This window comes from Erpetoichthys calabaricus, chromosome 7 (assembly GCF_900747795.2).
Source record: "Erpetoichthys calabaricus chromosome 7, fErpCal1.3, whole genome shotgun sequence".
Classification (NCBI taxonomy): Eukaryota; Metazoa; Chordata; class Cladistia; order Polypteriformes; family Polypteridae; genus Erpetoichthys; species Erpetoichthys calabaricus.
In genome coordinates, this window is record NC_041400.2 from 74,595,361 (window position 1) to 74,619,417 (window position 24,057).

Consider the following 24,057-nt stretch of genomic DNA (forward strand, 5'->3'; position numbering starts at 1 on the left):
CAGCTGGTTGTTCTTTGAAGTATAGAGACTGCAGCAAACACATCACCTCCTGACACTCTCACAGGATCTGATTGTGATATACAGGCCTAATTTATTCATATTTTCAGCCATCAGTGCACTAGCTCCCTCAAGAAATGTGTGAACAGTGTCAGAAGATATCTTGGAGGGAGTGTGTCTGTGTGTAAATGAAGTAATATAGCAATATAGGAAAAAGTCTCGCAGCCACATCTACCTGGCTTGCTAATCCTATAAAAGGCTTGTCCTCTTTTCTTGGACTAGTCTAAACTGCATTGGTAAAAAAAAAACCAATAAGACCCAAAAAACTGGCACAGAATAGTTAAATATACTCAGAGATGTAATGCACAATTTCCCTTTAGTATCACATATATGAGTATATACAGCAGTAGCAAAATACAGTATTTAGTGTAGCCAACAGCTGCATGATAAATTAGAACATTATGAAGCAGATCAGCTAGCTGTAAATGATTTTCCAGAAGGTCTATTTAATGTAGTAAGACAACTAGATGGAAAAATTGACACTTGTACACACAAATCTTGAAACAATATGGCTTGTATTTGTACAGTAGATGAATGTACATAATTCAAATATAACTTGGTGTTACACATATACAGGTAGTATTTATAGTAAACCTTAACTTCAAGGCCATAATTTGAAAACAAATGTATTTATTTGAAAAAAAAAAAAAACTGACATTTTTATCTCAGAGAAAATCAACCTAAAACATTACTCTGATTTTCTATCAGGTTCAAAGACATGCTCATAACATTTCGGCAGATTGTATTTAAAAAGACCAAAACAAAACCTTAAGAGGGTTTCAGTAAATTTTAAATTATGAAAGTGCATTTACATTAGCAGAATGTTGGGAGACATTTTACTCTTTTATTATGGTGTACTTTCATTGCAATTACTCAGTAATAATCAGCATAACTATAGAGTTACTAACTGTAATCACTGTGTACTGCAACTTAACTACAGTAAAAATGAACCTAATTAGACTGTACTTCCATTTGCAATTGCTGAAATAATTATAGTAAATAAGCTACAATAAGAGACACTTTATGCAAAGCATTGCTGAATTTTGTTCAACCTAAGATGTTACTTCCGTAGGTTCTATACTTTTTTTTTTTTTACTTTCTGTGAAAAAGGTCTTTGATGGCCTGGTCACTAGGCCCTTCCATCATCTTCATAGGCTGGTTCTTCAGTGCAGCCTCCCTCATGTTATGGTAGATATATTCATTCTGTTGAAACATGCGCAACTCCATCTCTGTCTGAGCACGCATTGTCTGTGACACAAAACAGATTTTTTACTCAATTAGAACCTTAAAATTAAAATAATCAGTTTCTGTTGCAGTATCATAATATTATTTTAAACAAGTTTAATAAAGACTGACATAACATCCTAACAACATGTTTTCCCTTCTTAAATAAAAAAACAAACATTAAACAAAATGAGACAGATAAAAAAATATAATTTAATTAAGAAAATACATCTAAAATACACATCTAAGCAGGGTAGGTTAAAATCAGACCCCTGGAGAAATACCTTCTAGGATATCCTTTGTACAAAATCTGCTTTTTCTCACCTGTTCTTTATCTGGTCATTTTAATGCATCAAAAATACTTCTCTAGAATTTGCATACAAGCAAGACAAAAACAGAATATATGACATTCTTTCTGTTGTCATTTAATTTTACACACACCTGTTAGTAGATCTTCATAATATAATGAGTTAAATCAAAGTACCATGCACAGTTCTCTTTGTATGAAGGCTACTTTAAACCTACCACTAATAACAGTAGTCTACAACTGTACCCAAAGACTAGAAACATCAGGAAGGAATATTTTCTAAACTAAGGCATCACATGTAGATTCTAGATGACACCACTGCAGTATGTGCATGGCTTACTAGAAGTAATGGATGATTTCAAACAAATTAGGCAACCAAGAGTCACTTATAAGGAATGCCTAAACAGCCACAAGAAAGCTATTTAAGTACTATGTTAAAAAAGATCTGAAAGGAGCAACCTGTTACAAGACAGTGTGGATAGGGAGGGAGAGGGAGCCCTGAGGGACGATGAGAAAGAATATTTCGAATTAAGGTGCTTCAACCTTTCCAAATAATAAAAGTATGGTGCTAATAGAACTATAAGAAGCGTGACGCTTATGCATTAAATAAGGATGTGTTAAGCTAACCGAACAAATGTAATCTAATGCAGATACTAAAGCTATGAGAATGTAATTTCTTGTGGTAGTAATGTAATGTATTGAACTAACTTCATGTAACCTTTGATATTGTGTATGCTGTGTGTGCGCGAAGAATGAGGAAGTAAGTATTGTCTGGTCTGCTGGGGTTGCTCACACCCTGTGACAGTTGGGATGAGAAGTTGCTGCAACTGGTCTTGTGTGTGGTGTATTGCTTAAGATGTGAGTGTGCTGACAACTCTTTTTTTCTGTAAGAAACACTGTGCGCTCCTGCATGTTCCAATCCAGGATGTGACCACAAGCTATAGCAATCTATGTATGACTTCAAAATGAACTGCCATATTTCCTCTTTTTGCTTAATAAGCAAGCTGGTTTTAAAAAGAGGGAAACTCCCTGCTGACAGGAGGCTGGCTGTCTGTAGCTAACTGAGCTGACAGGTGCTGCAGCCTCTCTGCTTACCAAGAATAAAGAAATTGCTTTTTACTTTACATTGGTGTCCATCTCCTGTTGTTACCGACTTTCAGCGACCACAACAGCTTTAATACCTTCATCCATATGACCCAGAAATGTTTCTGGACTACACTGTTGATGTGCTGGAAGTACTCTTGGGTCCAACTTTAAAAGCAGTTTCTCCTTCTCAGCTGCGCATTAGCTGCATTTTGCATGTATATTTTTAGTTGGTTTGTGTTTTTTATGTAAGGATTCTGATTTTATGAGGTTTTTTTATTTGAACTGAAAGAATTTATTTTTATTTTCCTCTTACTTTTTTCATTTATGTAACACTTCAGGTAGTGTCACATGATTCTACCACCACACTTATGATGTCAATAGAGGTAAAGCTATAAATATGGCAGCTGTCATTGGATTCGTTATTCCTCATTGGATCAAACTCTGCATCTCTGAAGAATCTTAGCATTTGTTTCAACTCATGTAGGCCTTAGTTACAAGTTTTTGATCTTCCTTTTTGTACTCTGACTTACGGTTTTTGCTTTGACTTTGGTTGCTTTTCCTTTTTGCACCATTTATCATGCATGCTTTCATTTCTCACAGTTTGCTCACAATACTTTCCAGAGATTCTGCAACTCATAAGAGGAAGGAATATGGCTCACTTGGGCTAGAGGAGAAGGAAGAAGTCTGAAATGGTAATTTGTAATGTGGTACATTTTAAATGATAAAAGGACCATCTCAAAAGCTAATACACTGACCAAAATTGTTCCAAATCGGCTAACATAGGACTTATTCTTTTAAATGCTGCTTTCACCAGGTTTCATTCCATGCTGGCATAGTAGTAACAATTACTAACCTAGTACTACCTAAACTAATTAAAACAGCGGAGCCTTTTCAGTTTAAACAACAGGGGCCTCATGTATAACGCCGTGCGTAGAACTCACACTATAACATGGCGTAAGCACAAAAGCGGGATTGTGCGTATGCACAGAAAAATCCAGATGCAGGAATCTGTGCGCATGCAAAATTTCACGTTCTTCCACTACATAAATCCCAATCAGCGTGAAAAGTAACGCACGTGCACGCGCCTTCTCTCCCGCCCCAACTCCTCCCAGAATTACGCCTCTTTGAATATGCAAATCAATATAAATAGCCTTCTGTGAAAAGACAATGGGAAAAGCACAGGGGAAAATATAAGAATTTCAGCGAATACCAAGTGGAGGCAAAGGAAAAACCTACTATTTGTTGGTTTAAACAGTGGTATAATCAACAAAAGAAAGTTGATCGAGTGACAGAGTGTTGGAGAAACTCGAAAGATCGAGTTCACAAAGTCACACAGTACCCGAAATAAAAAAGAAATCACATATCAAAGTCGCCGTGAAAAGGCGACTCGCAGCGGACTGTCTGAGTGTCATATGAAGGCTTATTAGGGTACAGACAAAAAAAATTGGCACACAGTGGGGAAAAAAGCATGAAATGTCAACTTTAATCTCGAAATTTCCACTTTAATCACGTAGTTTATTTTGCCATTAAAGTAGAACATCATAAACTTCATCTTAAAATCGCTTATTTTACTAGTTTCTCAAGTAGCACGTTAAATGCTTTGTTCTGTATTTGATCTTCTATGTGCTCTATGTGTGTGAATCACTACGTGTTTCCGTTCTTTCTCTTTCTCTGACAGGACACAGAATCCATTACATTCGAGATATTACAGCTCTCTGAATAATTAAAATACTAAGATGTATACGTGATATCATTTTCATGATGATAGCAATGAAAGCATGTTATTAAACATGGGAACACGGTGGCGCAGTGATTGTTCATATCTCACGCAAGAGGCTTGCTGCGCCATGTGCGACCTACGATGAAATAATTTATTACAGAAGTACTGTCTCTTTCAAACGTACTTTTCTTTCTCCAAATACCCAATTGCCACACAATCAGCTCTGTAATAGACGTTAAGCCATCTGTAAGCTTAGAATGCCGATTCTTCAAAACTTTTAAGGAACATTGAAATATCTTCGTAGTACAAGTTTAATTATTCTATCTGTCTATCCTTCCAGTGTCGCATCAGCACCAGCAATAATACAGCGCAAGACAGGAGCTATCCGTGAACCAGCTATACGCTGCGGCACCGTGTCCTCACATGTTTAATTATTAACAATGCAGATTATTTAAATGAAGTTAAAGTTTTACCTGTATACTATAAGCAACATATTTTGCTGCATTTCATCTTAAAAATGATATTGTCATCATATGCGCTTTATAAAGTAGCGCAGGTTGTGCGATATTATAACTGTAGTGTAAGTTTACAGTGAGGTAATTGTACTTATAAGTACAAACAGTTCTACAAGGAGCACTTGATGGACTGATTGAGTGCGTTTATAGTTCTTGGGATGAAACTGTTTCTGAAACGCAAGGTCCGTACAGGAAAGGCTTTAACGCTTTTTGCCGTGGTTGAGGTAGTGTGTACTTGAAACTGTATACCGATAATTCTCTTTCCGATCAGCTGCTGCTGTGATTCACACTCAGATACAGTGATATAAATACTCCGAGTGGTGCAGTGAGAGTAATATGGAAAAAGATGATCCGCAGTGGCAACTCTTAACGGGAGCAGCAAAAAGAAGAACAAGATGCAGTGAGCGTAACAACGCTAAAGCAGTTATGGTATTTGGAATACTATGGCTATTCCCTGGACCATTATATTGCTACAGGTTAATTACAATCAGATGCATTACACTAATAAACAATATGCAGTTAGTTTCAGTGTATTTATAAAGCTGCGTCAGGAATGTGGAGCTAAGAAAGAAAGGGTGATCACACAGGAACAGTAGCACTGCTTTGACGCTGGGTGCCGCCAGTCTGCAAAACCAAGTGGAGAAATTGCGTACGCCAAGGTATGAGTTACCGTGGAAATGTGCGTGGCTTTACGCCAAGTTTAGGTTTTATACATCGCGATTTGAGCGTGGAAACATTCGTACGCAACATTTCTGTGCATACGCACCGTTTATACATGAGGCCCCAGGAGATTAAGAGATGACATGATTAAAGTGTTTAAAATTATGAAAGGATTTAGTACAGTGGATCGAGACTGTTACTTTAAAATGATTTCAGCAAAAACACGGGGACATAGTTGGAAACTTCCATCCATCCATCCATCCAACCCGCTAGATCCTAACACAGGGTCACGGGGGTCTGCTGGAGCCAATCCCAGCCAACACAGGGCGCAAGGCAGGAAACAAACCCCAGGCAGGGCACCAGCCCAGCACAGGGCACACACCCACACACCAAGCACACATTAGAACAATTTAGGATCACCAATGCACCTAACCTGCATGTCTTTGGACTGTGGGAGGAAACCAGAGCACCCAGAGGAAACCCACACAGACAAGGGGAGAACATGCAAACTCCACACAGGGAGGACCCGGGAAGCAAACCCAGGTCTCCTAACTGCAAGGGAGCAGCGCTACCACTGTGCCACCCGAGTTTTCTTCACACTGAGAACCACAGTTCTTACACATGGAGGAAGTTACCATTTAATATTTAGACAGTAGGACTTTTGGGACCTTAAAAACTCAACAACGTTATTTTGAAGGAATTAAGTGGATAGGACTAGCAGGCTTTGTTGGGCTAAATGTCCTAATGTTCTAACATCAGTTCTGTGTCCTTTTGTGCACATATTAAACATTTTCATTCTGCTCTGATTTTGAAACCAAGGAGCCTTACTTAAGCTTGTTATATGCTATAATCATCATTGACAATGGAAAAATGACTACTATATGTTCGATTTCCCTGTTGCCATGTTAATGTTCTTAAAAGTGCCATTTTTTCTATAGCTTTTCATCATCTAGTTTCGTTCATCTAGTTTAGTTTTATTTGAGACTATCTCCTTTATAAATTGCTTTAGTAAAAGTATTAACACAGTAAAAGTCCATGGAAGTAATGTTTTTATTACAGATAACATTTTGAGTACAAGGTCAGAAAACTGAGTGGCAAGGCAAGACAGGGATATCCAAAAAGCACTTAATTTACTTTCTTTCATTTAAAAGTGTCAGAGTAACTATTTCTGGAAAAAAAACTGCATTACTACATCTCATTGGAATTATGTGCTGGTCAAGCTTCATAGTTCTAGCTCTTCTTTTCTCCTTTTTCAACTAAAGCTGCACATTCTTCACAATTTGCAGCTGCATCAGTCAACTTTCAAATTACCCACCTCTAGATCTTTGGAGATAGGATGTGTTGGTCCATGTGTAACCATCAGAATTGCATAAGCTTTGCAGATCATGCCATGTCCAACTTCAATCAATCCAGCATGCCAGTGAGTTACCCCAGCTCTCATAATTGCCATTCCCAACTGCGCATTGTTTGGGTGGTACAGTTTTCTAAAATAAAAGAAAATACAATCCACTTTTAATTTTTTGAAAAAGTAATTGCTTCCAATTAGCCATAGTTATGGACACAAACATGTTCTGTTCTATATTGATGGCTGCTGTAAAAGTAGGTTGGTGATCAATTTGGCTTTCTCAGCTGATTTTTACCTGTTCCAAAGCACCACGGAACCCTTAGAAACTTACTTTGTAAACTGTAACTTTTTATTTCTATATTGATAACTGAATACATTCATGTGAAAAAATAAGTACAACCCATGGAAATTGCTGACTTTTTCAAAATATCTGAACAAGCAAACATTAGATCTTCATTTAAACAGTGCCTACAGATAAAGGTGACCATGATGTTGTCATTCTCATAATCTAAATTAACAAAAATACAGATTTGTTTTGTGGAAAAATTAAGCATATCTCTACATTCATCACCTCTTCCTAAGCATAAAATTAGAATTCAGGTATTCCAGATTAAGTACCAACAATTAAAAACTCATTAGGCAGTATGCTGGTGGCTTATTTAAACCACAGACATCAGGATCTCTTGTTCTCTTTACTATTGAGGTATGTGGTGCCGTCATGCTGAGATCAAAAGAGCTCTCTAAGAGCCCTCAAAAGAAAGTCACGGAAACCTATGAGTCTGGCAAGGGAATTAAAAAGATCACAAACTATTTGAATTGAATCATTACATTGTAAGGAACATCATCTACAAATGGTGTAAATTTCAAACAACTGCTAATTTGTCCAGGACTGGCCAGCCCAGCAAATTCAGAGCTTACCCTTTAATGTGTGAGATATTCATCCCGGCCAATACCCCCAGGCCGCTAGATGGAGGCATCCTTGCAGCATGGAGGTGCCCCGAATGCCAGCAGGGAATTATGGACAATGAAGTTCTTATGCACAGCCCTGCTGGCTACCATGGGGACCGCCAGGAGTCACTGCAGGGAGACAGAAGGACATCTATTTTCCCTACACCCCGGAAGAACATCCCAATCACATGGACAGAAGGAATGACGTGCTTCCGGGATGAAAAAGAAGAGTTTTTGATCTGACCCGGAAGTGCTAAGAAGTCACATGGACTGAGGGTTCAGAAGAACTTCCGGATCAGGGACTATAAAGGACTGTGGGAAATCCCAGACAGGCGAGCTGAGCTGGGTGGCAGATTGATTGTTTATTGTGTATTGGTGTATTTATGAGTATAGTGGAGTGGAGGGTGCTTTGTGCACATTATAGTCTGAATAAAAATTATTATTGGACTTTGATCTGGTGTCTGGCGTTTGATCGGAGGGTTCAAGGGAGTGAGAGCACCCCCTATCTGTCACAGTGGCGTAGCTGGCAGGATACTCTGGCCGTCGTTTTGGCAGAGGACATGAACAAATTTTCTGTTGTAGAAAAAACCCCAAGAAGACAGCATCACGACACGCAGAAAAATTGCCAAATTCAATAGGCAGCGCTGCAACAGAGTAAGCCTCACTGTACATCGGTCCATGATGAGGAAGAAGAAGATCAAACAGACCGGCAGCACAAGTGGAGGTCAAGAGCTAAACGGTGCCTATAATCAGGACAAGACTCTAGATGACACCACGTGTCTATGGACCTACCTGGTGGGAAGTGAGGAAGTCAGGGCGGAGATTGACGCCGAGAGGAACTGAGCATTACGACAACGGGATGGCTGTTGGACATCGGACAAAAAGGACAACCTCTATGTACTTGGAAAATCCAATCCAAATCCAATGGAGTCCGGAGGTACTGTATGTGCCGAAGAAACATCCGATTCGCCGGGACCTTATTTTAGTTATTTATCAGAAGCCTGTCTTCTTGAATCTGACGGTGCATGGGATACCTACTTCCCACCTGAGCAAGATGGCCGCGATGACGGGTTGTACTGCCGATCTAGGACTCTGAACCATGAAAGCCGATTTGCCGAAGCAGGACACGTCATCTCTCCCGAAGGATTGTGGGAAGGAGAAGGTCAGCGTCGATCCGTAGGTGATGTCGTCGTTTCCCCGACAGAACCGAGCTCCCTGGAGGGGAAAGGGGAGGCAAGCAAAGCGACGCCAGCCAAGAATGTAAGTAAAGAGGGATGGGATATGACTGAACGCTCCGCCGCTAAATTAGAAAAGGCAGATGGCAGTCGGCCGGTGGCGGCACCCCGGACCTCCAAACAGAACTCCAAATCCCAGGCTCCTTTGCGAAGCCCATCCGAGCACGTGCCTGGAATGGATGTGCTCATTGGCTCCCGGCCGGTAGGTAAGCAGAATGAGGAAGTAAGCCTACCTCTGGCCAAATTAAATACCTTTGTAGACGTGCGGAACCTTGAGCGATTGATCGAGCCCGTACGAGGTATTTTGCAGATCCTGACGGCGATAAAGAAGATCGTCGGAGATTTGGGAGAGACGGCCGAAGCGCCGATCAAGGAGGTAGACGAGTACCTGCGGCGGTTAGGTCAAGTGCCTCCCGTCTTATATAATTTGGCAGTACAGGTGAGTAATGCCGGTACCGTACAGCATACAGGGACGCAGTGTGATCCGGGTCCACGATTAATGAGTAGCGGGTACCAAATCACTGCGAGCCCTACAAAAGAATGTGGAACGTTGACCGAGTGGTCGGGGGAAGGGCTGATCGAGCCGGGGCAGCTGGATGGTGCTGTCTCTTGGAGCGATTCGGTCCTGAAGAGCCCATCCACTATTATATTTAAATCTAAAGGGGTACAGACAGGAAAGGGTCTCTCTTTATCACATAGAGAGACTCAGACTGTGGAAAAGCCCCAGAGCAAACAGGAGAGCCTATAAATGAAGCGCAGGTCTCCTGACAAAATAGAAAAGAAAGATGAAAGTTCAGGTGCGGCTGTGGAACCCTCCCCAGTGAAAAAAGGGGCGGAGCAGAAGTTTCCTGACTGTTTCCAGTCTCGTAGAGGGAGACCAGTAGGAGAACGGCGGCTGTGTTACGAATGCCGCCGGCCGGGCCACGTATGGCGAAGTTGTCCTTGGAGGACAGGGGATCAGAGGTCCTTTTCATATAATTTTCCCCCTAGATTCTCCCAGGAATATTTGAGACATCGCCAAGGCCCGACCAACAACTCCTCCTGGAGGAAGACATCTCTCACAGGGCTGACCGCTCCGAATCATGATTCTTCGCTGGGGGGGGAGTACTGTGAGATATGGCCGGTCATTCATCCCGGCCAATACCCCCAGGCCGCTAGATAGAGCCCTCCTTGCAGCATGGAGGTGCCTTGAATGCCAGCAGGGAATTATGGACAACGAAGTTTTTATGCACAGCCCTGCTGGCTACCATGGGGACCGCCAGGAGTCGCTGCAGGAAGACACAAGGACATCTATTTTCCCTACACCCCGGAAGTACGTCCCAATCACATGGACAGAAGGAATGAGTGCTTCCGGGATGAAAAAGAAGAGTTTTTGATCTGACCCGGAAGTGCTAAGAAGTCACATGGACTGAGGGTTCAGAAGCACTTCCGGGTCATGGACTATAAAGGATTGTGGGAAATCCCAGACAGGTGAGCTGAGTTGGGTGGAAGGGTGGCAACGCGTCTGGGAGTGTGGAGGATTGATTGTTTATTGTGTATTGGTGTATTTATGAGTATAGTGGAGTGGAGGGTGCTTTGTGCACATTATAGTCCGAATAAAAATTATTATTGGACTTTTATCTGGTGTCTGGCGTTTGATCGGAGGGTTCAAGGAAGCGAGAGTGCCCCCTATCTGTCACAAATGCTAAATGAAAACTCCAAGAGCCGCACATTGTGGGATCTGCGGGTAACTTTTACAGAAGTTAGAGTCAATGAACATTCATTTACAATCAGAAAAAGATGGTGGAGGTGTGCCAGGAAAAAGCATTTGTTTTCCCAAAAGAACATTAGAGCAAGATTACAGTGTGCCATTAAACATATGAGCAAAGACACGGCCTTCTGAAACAATATGCTCTGGTTGGCCACAGTAACAGTAGACATGTTTGGTGCAAACTGAAGACAGCATTTCAGGAGAAGAACCTCATACCAGTTATGAAGCATGGTGGTGGAAATGTTATGGTTTGGGGTTGCTTTGCTGCCTCAGGTTCTAGGCAGCTTGCAGTCATCGAATCAAATAGGAATTCTGAATCATATCAAATTGTGCTTGAAGTGTGGCCATCTGTCCAAAAGCTGAAGTTCAACCACAAATAGATGCTGAGATAATGATCCAAAGCACACTAGCAAATCCACTAGGGAATGGCTCAAACAGAAGAAATGGTGTGTTAAAGACTGGTCTAGTCAATGCCTTGATTTGAATCCCATTGAAATGTTGTGGGGGAATTCGAAATGGGCAGTACATGCAACAAAATACACAAACATCTTGAACCTGAGAGAATTTTGCATGAAGGTGTGGTCAGAATTTTCACTGAGTCAATGTCAGAGGCTGGTGGGCAGTTAAGCAAAATGCCTACAATATGTAATTTCTGCTGAAGGGGGCAATGTCATCTACTGAGGTACTTACTTTTTTCCCCATTAGACATTTGATATTTTTGTTAAATAAATTATTAAAAAAAACACAATGTTTCCTAAATTGCTATTTGGGACCAATGTAGAATTTCTATGAAATCTGAGCTGTGTTTAAATATATGCCTTTTTGCCATTTTACATTTTAACACTGTTTAAATCTATCAAAAGAAAAAACAGTCATCACTGGACAAAACACCAGTCCATCACATGGCCCAAACCCAAATAACCTAACATACACAACATTGGTAGTGTAGGAAGAAGAAAAGAGTATCCAAAGGAAAAGTCACAAACAAGGAGTATCTATTTATCTATGGAGAGAATGTGGAGAGAGGAGAATTTGAACTGAGAATGCTGAATCTGTAAAGCAGTGTTAATAAATGAGTTTGTTATTTCTATTTCCATTCCTGGCTTATTATTGCTGTCCTTACTATTTCCTTATTCCTTTCTGGATGGAGTCCTATAATGGTCAAACTGAGACTTGCTGCACAGGGCTGGCTTTGCAGAGTCTGACATGAGTTGCACTTTCTCTGTAGGGTTATGTGCTCGGAGGATGTTATATGATGTTTTAATATGAATTAATTTGTGAATTTGGTAAATACTTTTATAAGAAACAGCTATGGATATACAAGTAGTCCAGAAATAGAGAAATATCTAATATCTAAAAGCTGTTGTGTGAAAAGCAATCAAGTGCATGGATTTATTCTTGTTTGAAAGTAATTTTTGTTGTTGTTTTCTGTTTCTGTTTTGATTGTTGTTGTACCATCCTTTAAAGCAGAGGTGTTGAACTCTGTGCCTGGAGGGCCGCAGTGGCTACAGGGTTTCATTCTAACCCTTTTCCTAATCAGTGAGTAGTTTTCACTGCTAATTAACTCCTTTTCCCTTCATTTCAATAGCCATGTTTTTAAGGATTCAGTCCTCTGAATTGATTTGTTTCTTCATTAAATGGCAGCCAAACAGAAATGAGACATGAAACGAGCCAACAGATGACCAGCTAAACTGGGATTTCAAACTCCAACCAATTTTACTCCAACCAGACTCTTAACGAGAAGCTGATTCTTGCTGTTAATTAAGCCCATTATTTAATTCAATGGCTTGTTGCTGCTCTCATTCTGCCACAGCAGACATTTCCAAATCTGTTGATTTTTCTGTCATATGGTGGCTTGTTTGATGTCTCATTGTTGTTTGGCTACTAATTAAGTAAAAAGAGACAATTAAGGGGCCTGAGTCAAGTTAATTGAAACTAAAGCAAAAGAAGTTAATTAGCAATAAAAACAGCTCACTAATGAAGAAGATGGTTAGAATGAAACATGCAGCCACTGCAGCCCTCGAGGACCGGAGTTCGACACCTGTGCTTTAAAGGATATTTTGAGCCCATTCAAAGGAAACCCCTTATTTCTCAACTTGCTAAAATTCTGCTCTGTTGACGTTTGTTTCTCTGCCCCCTCAAACAATTCAAGTAATGAAAAACAATCAGAAGTGGTTTCACTAGAAATAGTCTTAGGAGTTGTCTAGAGCAGTGTTTCCCAACCTCGGTCCTGGGAGCAAACTGTGGCTGCAGGTTTTTGTTCCAGCCAGCTTCTGTTTTTAATTGGACTCCTGGGCAAATTAAGTGATGTGTTATTTCCCAAGTTCTGTGTTTTGGGAACAATTTAGAAATTGTTTTGATTTTCATTCTACTTTTCTAGGTGTTCTAATTGTTTAATTAATCCATTATTTACTAATTAGTGGGTCTGATGCTAAAGTACTTGCAGCCTTTGATTATTCAGTGTTGTTTGCCAGCGTGTCTGCTCTGCTCATTTTTAATTATCATTAATAAGACACAACGAAGGGGAAAAACTGCACAGAGAAAGGGCAAAATATAATGAAATCAACAAAAGAGAGTCAAGCATTTAAATCTATAGCAAAAGCAGAAATATTTATAAATGTTTTATAAATGTAAAAATCATGCTGCTGTGCTTTTCTGAAAGCACAATAAGAGAAAAATAATACCAGCTAATGAAATGAGCTCAGTGCTATCAGGTGTTGACACTGATTAGGAATCTGGTTGGAACAAAAACCTGCAGCCACTGTGTGCCCCCAGAACTGAGGTTGGGAAACACTGATTGGACCACAACTTCCTCCATCACTCCTGCTCCCTACTTTTCCTCCGTTCCATGTCTTTCTTTGACTTTTTCACACTCTGCTTTTAAATCTTAAAGCTTAATTCACTAAGAGCACTTTCCTATTTTAATGAGTCCTATATCTGCACTTACTTGAAAAGGTGAACATGATTAAAATAATCTGAAGTACTACCTATTTCAGCTTTCACAACTACACGATAGCATAGACAAATATATTTTTCACATAACCTCATCTCTCTATTATAAAAAAGTAATTCAAGTTTATTGTTGTTTCCTTGTTTGCAATCTCTGTAGTATGACTATTTCCCATAAAGCATTATGATCCATACATTTAACAGGCGAAGGATACTTGCTTAAATGTGGTGACAGGTTTATGTCCAAGAAGCTATTTACTGTTAAGGGCACAACCCATTTTAAAATATTAATATTATGGATAAAAACCATAGTTTTTTTCAATGAGAGTGCTTTCAATGAAGTCATTAGTTGATTCTTATTTTTTCACTGTTCTCATTTAAGTTGCCCTAAGCTCATAAACAGTGGTTTATATTATGTTTATTTTCAATGTACCTTTGTAAATTTTCATTTTTGCATGCCACAATGTTCATTTTAAATCAGGTCGGGTCAGATCAGGTTGGGAAGCATATTCTGGTACAGCGCATTGCTGCACCCACCACACAACAAAACAGTTTGGGATCCCGGTTGGCAACCCTTGGGGCAGACATGCAATCCAGTCCCACCCTCCAGAAATGACCATCTATCTTACGCAGGCATTTGTTATGTGGGTATTCCATTTAATTTTAGTACTGACTATAGCTTAACTGCACCAATCTTGGCAAATTACTTAATTCTAATTAAGTGCTTTCACTTTTTGTCACACTGACAAGTTTTGTTGACACTTTACAGTTTGGTCTAACAATACTGCTTTAACGGTATAAGTGTACTTACTGGTAGCCATCTACCATTTTGCGAGCATGATCTGCAGCTTCCTGAAAGTATTGCAAATAGGAGAGCACCTCTGATATGATACTCAGCACACGTAGCTGGTGGATGTTAGTGTCTGCCAGAACTGGCTCCTGCTTTTTCAAACATTCTCTGCAGTACTTGACCACCTGAAATGACATGAAGCAGCAAGTATATGCTCAAACTTTATGACAACACACTGCCCATAAAAAAACACCAGTGAACCCACGAATTGTATAATACTAATCAACAACTTAATGGAGCTCAGAAAAATATTCACACAGCAGCCTTACTTTGAGTAATAATAGAAAGTTAGTTTTTTTTTGCATTTTTATTAAAAGCTAAATGTTTCCAGGTTTAATGAAAATTCAAGTTTTCTATTAGGTCTCCGTGATCAGAAGGTGTTGGTAGTTTTCTAATGTGTTTGGAGTACCATACAATGGTTTGTAAAGATAGGTATGTGCATGTATAAACATTATCTGTAACTGAGCTAAGCAAAATCACATTAGGTCTTGGAAAAATGTATCAAATACTAACATTGAGGTTTTAACTTTAAAATCTACTCTTCATTCCAAGCATATTTACAATCTGTCTGGGAAGATGTTTGAAGTGAATTTCCCAACTGCATATGGGTTTCAAAATTAGCATTTAAAATGTCTGAGGTCATCATGTTGCTACTCCCCTAGCAGGTCCCAGGCATTGCAGAACTCCTGAAACACATCTCCTGTTAAGGAGCTATGCCGACCCCTGATTACTTGTCTTTCTGAATGGACAGAAAGAACCATGGATTACAAAAATGACCTCTCAGATGTCACTGTGGGACTTTTTCCACTGTGGTTTCACTTCTCCACTACCTTTTGCCTATTTCCATGTAACCTACTTGACGAAGGGATTGTAGGGCTGTAGGACTTTTGTCATTGGCCTTTCAGCCCCTCACTGTTCTTTGCCAATTTAAATGCCTTGGTTGTACTTTACTCCAAGCATCCAGATACCACTACTAGTAGTACCTCTCTGCATGACAAAGCATAAGCCAAACCAGTTACCCTCTGAGTTGGCTCTCTTCTGCCACTTAGGGATGCATATTACTTATAGTAACCCCTGTTTGAAGGTGACAATCTATTTACATCAGCATCATAAATTGAGCTGCCAATACAAACGGCCAGAAATCCTTTTACCAGCACCCTGTCCTGAATAGCACAAAATAACTTGGGCAAAATTGGGTGCTGTAACTGCTGCAGTCCTTATGGTAAAAGGTGCATCGTCTGCAGCCACAAGTTAATGTTCGCCACAATCAATTCCAAGCTTTAAATCACAAGAAAACAGATGGTGAAGGAGAGATGTTTTGAAAATAACCAATAAGCAGAGCTGCAGTTTATCTCAGTGTTTATTAAGATACAAAAGAGACATTTGCCCAATCTTATCAGCCAGGAGATGAGTGTGCAGCAATTATTCCCATTTCTCTCCACATAAGCCATCCAAATTAAAACAAATATGACAAACAAGAGTTACAAGAGAAGTAGACAAGTAAAGTATATCCTCAACTGGCATTTGTTTAGGGTTGGTTCTTGCCTTGCACCTCTTGCTACTAGGATAGGCTTTGGCCCCAGTAAACCTGAAACTGATTAAGCCAATTTCTTAATGAATAAATGAATGGATGGATGGAGTGATATATTTAAAGATACAGTGTAAGTGTATTTGTAGCTTGATGGGCTTGAACATGTAATATAGGATGTGAATTACTTTTTATGTGTCTGTAGTTAAAGCCAACAAAGCTTTATATTCACTGTACCTCATGAAAGGATCCCTCTGAGCGGGCCTTCTCAACTTTCTCCATGGTTTTCTTGGTGAACTGCATGACTTCATTTACCACTTCTTCAGAGGGCTGATGAGAACAAAAAAAGACAGTTTGAGATTCAATACTGCTTACAGTAAATATTACACCCCAATTTGTATTTGAGAAAATGTTCTTGAGGGAACGTGAAGAAAGTGTACTAAACTGTTCCAAATTACAACACTCTGTTAAGAAATTATAATTGTTTTAGGGACATCTCTTATTTCAAATAGTTTATATTGTGTAGTTTTCAATAGCTTAATTTGGTATTGCTGTCCAACTTTTTTACATTATTTTAATGTATGAAGTTGATATAGTGCCATCTTATTTGATATAATGAAAATAACTCCTACAATTGGTATATTTTAAGATATGAGCTACAACAGTTGTAAAACTCCTAACATTTATGCAATGGAAGAAGGATATTCTCTTTACTTAGAATTGGGACAAAGATGAATTCTGCTTACAAAGACATTTCCTATGTAAAGTAAAAGAACTTAACAGGCAATGTTTTTATCATGTTTTGTCCTCAGCTAATTAAACTCAGTAAATTATTTGAATATTTTAGTATTTTTAAGTGATTACTTTATTATAGATCCAGCTTTCCTTTGTAAATTGTGAGGGAAGAGGGTACCTTATCTGAGTAACTTGTACTTCCTACTGATAATGAATGCACTATAATGAAACCCTTGAATCAATAAAACAAATTAAATTATCTTCTAATTCCAAATAGAATTTGTGCATGTGTGTATTACTGTGCTCTGCAATGAACAGCTTACATGTTCACCTAAATTTTGGTGACATTAGAAATAATTTCCTAAATTAAGAAAATTGATAAATGCTATTACTCCTAAGAGTAGAACAAAATTAACATCACTCTGAGATCTTTGAAATATTATAAAAAAGTGTAGAAGTGACAGAAGACACATAAATGCATACATTCTCAAAGCTGCTCAATCCAATTTAAGGTCACAGGACCAAAACACTATTCCAGCAAAACTGGGTGCAAGGCAGGATACTACCTTAAGCAATTTGATAGCCCTTTGCAGGGCACATACCCAGAGTCACTCGCACTGGAGTCAATTCAAGAGTCATAAATTGAACTAATCTGCACATCTTTGGGAATGTGGGAAGAAAGCAGAGGTATCTAGAGAAAAATTCATTTAGACAAAGGGCAAACAAGAAAACTCCACACAGACAGCCACCCTGTGTGGAATTTAAACCTAGGACACTGGAGTCATGAGGCAACAGCACTAATTATTGTGCCACCATGCACCTCACCAACAAATAATATTCAGTAGAATGAAATGAGGAAGGCTGGTAAGGGAATACAAAACAACATCTATTTGTTGGATTCATTTAATTGTATATTTCATTTAAAGTTATTGTTTAGTTGTTTGCATAAATTATTATTCTTGTGCATATAACTAATATTACTGTCAAAAAGTTATACAGCACTTTGAAATTAATCATTGTCTGATCCAAAGGTGTCATCTCATCTCTTGAACAGTGGGTGGATGTTTGCTCACCTTGTTTCCTTCTTCCATTATGGTAGCTATCATCAGATCATCCTTGATGCCTTTGGTGCAATGTTCGCAGGTGCAGTCAAAGTAATACTGCTGCTTCAACTGTTTTTTGCGGTCTTGACTCAAATTCAGAAAATCCACATAAGATACAGTGAGCTCCTCACCCTCTGTGATCTTACTAATGGCACGCAGCTCAATTCTAAATGAGACACACAGGAACAAGTGATTGAATATCAACCTTAACTGCAAGCCTTCCTTAAACATGCACATAAGCGCAGATGTACTCTTGGTTCTAAATTAGATAGAAATGTTTCTGCTGTGAAAGAACAGAACTGAAAAATGTTCTGAAAGCTTAGTATAAACTCCTGGTAAATTTACACAGAATTATTTACCTTCTTTCCCTATTTATAAACTTCTTAATTCCCTTTGTTAGTATTAAAATTCAGAACAGTTGGCAATTGTAGTTCTGTACCATGATTTTTGCTTTTAGCACAAACTCTTCACAAGATTATTTTTTTAAATGATGAGCTAAATTAGTCAACCATTTTTAAAAACAAGTGGTTAAGGGATAAGTTCAGTGAGATTTGAAACGCAAGTGTCTATTGCTCTTTCACGGAGCTTAGAACAGCCCACAAAAACCCCAGAGATGATACGTTTGGTTTCATTTTGAAGCCAGTCATGCCTGCTTTAAATCGAACCCAAATATATGTTTGTGGCTGTTTCGTTTCACCAGCAGGATGAGACGTATAGAGGGCTATTTTGTATCGCACTCCTGTCACATGCATCCTGTTTGAAGCATTAATGTCCGTGTTGACTCTAAAGAGGTAGGACCCAGAGCTATACGAACCCAATTACTGCTCTACAAATGATGTAGCTCAAAGTGCTTTACAAGATGAAGAAAGAAAAGTTTTATAAAAAAATAGGAATATAAACATAAGATTAGGCAATACTAAATAACAAAGAATAAAGATGGCCAGGATGACAGAAAAACAAAAAAAGAGTATGATCATATCTGTCAACTAAACCAATTTTAATCCAGCCCAGGGTTGTAAACATCCAGTGGCTTTTACCATAAATATTGGATGACAGATAGAAGTGAAGTCCTCTGTAGATCATACTCAGGCACATAAGTAAACTCATTCACACTGGCCAGGTCTAGTTGTCAATTAACAAAACACACACATGTTTGAGATCTGGGAGGATACTGAAACACCAGATGAAAGCCTGCACAGACACGTGGACAGCCTACACACACGCATACAATGGATTTTACCACAAGCCTGAGATGCTGTAAAACACAAGTGGGTAATTGCAGTGCCACTGTTCTGACATCATTACAAAGCAGCTGGTAAATGCTTGACATTGCACTAGTAGGGTCATTATTGTTTCACTTCAAGTTTTCTGTATCATGCTCACTATTAAGCTTTAAATAAGCAAATAAGTGATTTCATAAAACTGAAAAAATTCTGAAAAAAATAAATATAAATAAAAATTATGTCTTAATCATAATAAAGTGGTGAAGTTTTAAATGGAACCTGCACAAATAGCATTATATATTAATTTAATTTCAATAACTGTCTTTACATACAAATCTTTTCAAGTCATATTGCATCCCTTTTGTGAGTTCCATAGATTACTATATGGCGTCTTGCAAGAGCAAAAAAAAAGCTGTGCCCATTGAGGACAATTATAGTTAACACTGAGAAGCTAGTTTAAAAGATCTTGTCTTCTGCTGTTTGCAACTTACTTGCTTGCTGTTATAAAATAGAAGAGAAAATAATGAAATTCAGATGTTGTCACAAGATTTTGATTCTTAAATAATACTTTAAAGGCTAAATGAAGGAACATTTGTAACACAAACTTAATTTGACTATAATAACTGAATGCTATATATTCCCTTTCATCAAGATGCATTTGATCTCCAATCCTTTTTCAATATTTCTAGGCAGAGTAGGAGTGGAACTATCTTTCAGCCCATGAGTGACATTATACAGACCAGGGGGTGGGCAGGCATTATTACTAGCCTGCCACAGTTACTGCCAAAAAAAGAAAAGAGGTATGCAACTCTTAAATCAGCTGGCTCTTGCTTGTTTCAATGCATCACATAGATGCCGGGCATATCAAGTTACCATGGTCAAGAGTACAGGTTAGCTTTTTTACAATCAATAGTTATGGCCACACTTTCCAAACATTTAACATATCCACAACACCACACTCTAACTTGGAGATTGTTGGAAGTTAGACCTTGAAAAACTGATCAAGATCTTTGGTTGGGGATGTTCAAAATAAATCATACTTTGTCGTAGCCTTCTCCACATCCCTGCCATCTGCCATGGTAGTAATGCTAGAAACTCAATGAGTTTTAGGCAATATGACAGGCTGTGGCATCATTACTATTGCTACTCTAGTTAGCCAGACACTTTGCTGTCACTGTGTGCTACTGAAATCATTAACCAACATGGTGTTTGTAAAGTTAACAGATAAAAACTTTTCTCACCTGTTCTAAATAAAGGTGATATTTTAATAGATTACACTGCTTTCCCCTCCCCAGTGTCATTGCTTTCTCAGTACCACCTTTCTTTATTCTTTTCCCTTTTTAGTGTTAATTGTAAAATGCTTAAATGCATTAAGTGGGTTAAGAAAATAGATGGATAGGATAGTTTAAATTTCACCCACGTGGGGGTTGTACTATTTAGGAAGGAGTGACTCCTTTTCTCCTAGAATGAATATTTTCACACAAAGTGGGGTTATACCACTTGGGGATGGGTCGCTTTTCTATGAATTTACTAAAGGCATTTGTTCATTTATTTATGAGAATTTGAAAAGGCATGCTCAGCCTTTGATCATCTCAGAATTGTCACTGGACACTATGGCCCCTACGTTTAGGGTAATGGGCTCTTTTATGTTTCTCCAGATAGCCAGAGTATTTTTTAATAATATTGTTTTAATCAGATCAACTTGGTAATACTTGGCGGTACTTTATCCTTATCACCTTTAACTCCATAAATTTAAGAAGCACATCCTTTTAATTAAAAAAGGCGGTTTTTTGAGATGTCACTTCCATTACACTGTAGATTAAACAAAGGATTCAACAACATAAAGTATGTAATTTGTGCAGTAGCTGGAGTCTACCCTGGCAGCACTGAGTTCAATGCAGGAACTAGCCCAGGCTAGGGCAACAGACCAATTTCAGGACTCAGTCATGCACCAACATTAATCCAGTGCCAGTTTGAATTTGTGAAATGGCTAACATGCTTGTCTTTTGGCATGTGGGAGGAAATTGTTAGAAAAATAGAAATGGAAATTATAGAGAGCTTGAAAATTGCACACACACAGCAACTGGGCCTAGATTTCTAACTCCATACACTAGATCATTAAGGCAGTAGCACTAACTACTGCATCACCACACCTCTCACATTTTTAATAACACATGGAAATCTCCCTTAAATCAAAGCTAATGTTTATTCTGAGACACTGCTGAATGGAATAGAATAGAATGTCCATCTTACTGTGCAGATTTTCATTTGTCAAAAAATTTAGAAGCAATACAAATGTGATAGAAAAACAAAAGCAATTCTTTATGTAACAGCTTGGAAGACCTTAAGGTCTACTTAAGAACTGATTCTCATCCACACAATAACTATGCAAAGTCATGCCACAGTCATGCATGGATAGTATTAAGAAAGAAAGAAAGAAAGAAAGAAAGAAAGAAAGAAAGAAAGAAAGAAAGAAAGAAAGAAAGAAAGAAAGAGAATATGAGAGTGAGAATTAATTACTAAAATTGAATTTATAGAATTTGATAATACATCATTACAGACATGCCATTGGTCATACATTAAATGGAAATTCATCCTTTTTTAAATTGGGGCTCATCATAACATTTATCAGGGCCTGTGTTAATGCCATATTTTTAATCTTTTCCTTAGTTTTTTAATAATTGGAATATTTATAAATACTAATTTCTAAAGTGACCTAAAATGCGTAAAAAACCTGTTTCATTGGGCTATGAACAGTCATATTGATGGTTAACTTCATTAAGCCTATCATTTTTTTATTTTATTCCTTTGAGCTCTAGTACTACACTATCACAGGTCTTAATCTTGATGATCCAATGTTTGCATGTTTTACACCACAGCTGTCAGTTCTCGAGGGTAACAAATGGTGTCATTTCTGGTGAACAATATGGTGACACCCATGGAAAATAACAATAAAAATATACAACTACAAAAATAAAACAGTAATAATTCCAAATTACCATAAAACAAATTAGAACATCCTGTATTGAAATGTCGGCACCAAATAATGAAATAAATAATTCCAAACATTAAAAAACTTATTTAATGAGGAACTTGTGAGCAAGAAGCTAAACAGTTTCATGACCTCCAAATAAAACTTCCATATTTGTATATTTTTACCAAACTATTGAAATCATTAGATTAATAAAAATACAAAGCATATGTCAATTCAAATGTACATGCCAAAGTAAAGTGTGTTAATAATCTATTTAAAATGTTTTTAAGTTGAATTAGTTTCTGCAGAGTGGGTGAAATGAATAGCTTAACCACTGAAGTCTGTTAACATGTGTAAGTAATAGATATTGGGAAATTGACACTGAACCTGGTGTTATAAAGAGCCCATATGTTTAAAAAGGTTCAATAGCCATTTTACATCCTAGACAGACCAGAGCTGGTGTATTTTAAGAAAACTTAAGTGTTTGTTAGTGAAGATGAGTGTGACGGGAAAGGGGTTTGTGAAGGTGATTTTGGATTCAACACTTCTCAAAGACTTTAGCCTCAAAGCTAAATCATTAGCTGCAACAAATGTATACTAGAGATGATGTATTTGCTTTAGACAATCAAGATCAGTTCTTGAATTGAACACAGCCAATTCAATAGATAGGTGGGAATGTTTCATAAACTATACCATAACACTTTAAATATAAGTCTCCTTTAGCACTCTGCTATTTTTATTTATTTATTCATTGTTTAATATATAAATATGTCTTGTTATGAAGCTCTTCTAGGTCCACTATTCATATTCTTGGTTCTTGTTAAAATTTGGATAGTGCCATTTTTTCCTTAGTCCTTTTATTCTTTCTATTTCCTGTTTCTTTGTTGAACTGTCATTTTGATTTTAAAGAAGGTTGTTAGCGTAAGCCACATTTCCATACACATTCTTTCTGTGTGCATTGCAATTTTACTTTGTAAACATTTTATGACAATGCAAACTGTGAAAGACAATGTATGTTGAATAGATTGAAAGATATAAAACTGTGCAAGCCATTCTGGCAAATACAGGGAAATCGTTAATAAAAATGTATCTCATCATTTCTACATTGCCATTTAGTTTAGTTTCTCATCTTCTAGTCTAAGTTTCATGCAACTCTAGAGTAAAATCTTGATTTCTTCTGATATATCTTCATTCATTGGTTCGCTTCTTAACTCACATAGATCATTTTACTAAGACAGAACTACAAATTGTTCTCTTCTTTAACGCTTTAAATATACAGTACATTTTCTCACTGTAATTTAGTAATCATGTTCTGTTATCTCACTTATTTCTTTTCATTCCCCTATTTTATGCAGCATTTGTTTCTTTTCACTGTTAGGATACTGCAATGTGCTTACTTTAAGACTGTCATTCTATAACAGTTTTGACATTAATAACATTCTGCTTGTGTTTGCCTAAATTTACTATAGGCATTTTGGTTTCCTCTTACATTCCAAACGAGGTGTTTGCTAGATTATTTGCTGTTTATAACTGGTCTAGCCTGACTCCATGGAGGTGAAATTGTAGATATGTGCTGTAGTAAGCTGGTGTCCCCATTCAGGATTCTGCTTTTAACAAATAATGTTCATCTAATAATAAACCTGTGAGAACTACTCTTTCACAATACATGAGTTTCATACAATGAAACACAAATTTATTTTTTTGGTGAGAAAGATATTTTGAATGAAAGACAATATAAAGAATTTTGAAATATCTTTTGTTTAATATTTAGATCTAAAATTGCAAGACAATGAACTGATCTGATTTATCATAGAGCAATTACTTATTTCAGCATCTAGTCTACTGTTA

General features: G+C 37.9%; 1 protein-coding gene across 2 annotated transcripts in view; it reads right to left on the reverse strand.

The window, feature by feature from the left end:
• Positions 1 to 553: 553 nt before the first annotated feature.
• smyd1b (SET and MYND domain containing 1b) overlaps positions 554 to 24,057 on the reverse strand; it is a 65,008-nt gene continuing 41,504 nt past the window's right edge. For both annotated transcript variants that reach the window (XM_028804651.2, XM_028804650.2), the window contains 5 exons: positions 17,983 to 18,178; positions 16,412 to 16,504; positions 14,608 to 14,771; positions 6,885 to 7,053; positions 554 to 1,305 (listed from right to left, as the gene is read on the reverse strand). In XM_028804651.2, the coding sequence (XP_028660484.2) occupies positions 1,150 to 1,305; positions 6,885 to 7,053; positions 14,608 to 14,771; positions 16,412 to 16,504; positions 17,983 to 18,178 (778 nt within the window). In that variant the 3' untranslated portion in view covers positions 554 to 1,149. The remainder of the gene's footprint in view (positions 1,306 to 6,884; positions 7,054 to 14,607; positions 14,772 to 16,411; positions 16,505 to 17,982; positions 18,179 to 24,057) is intronic.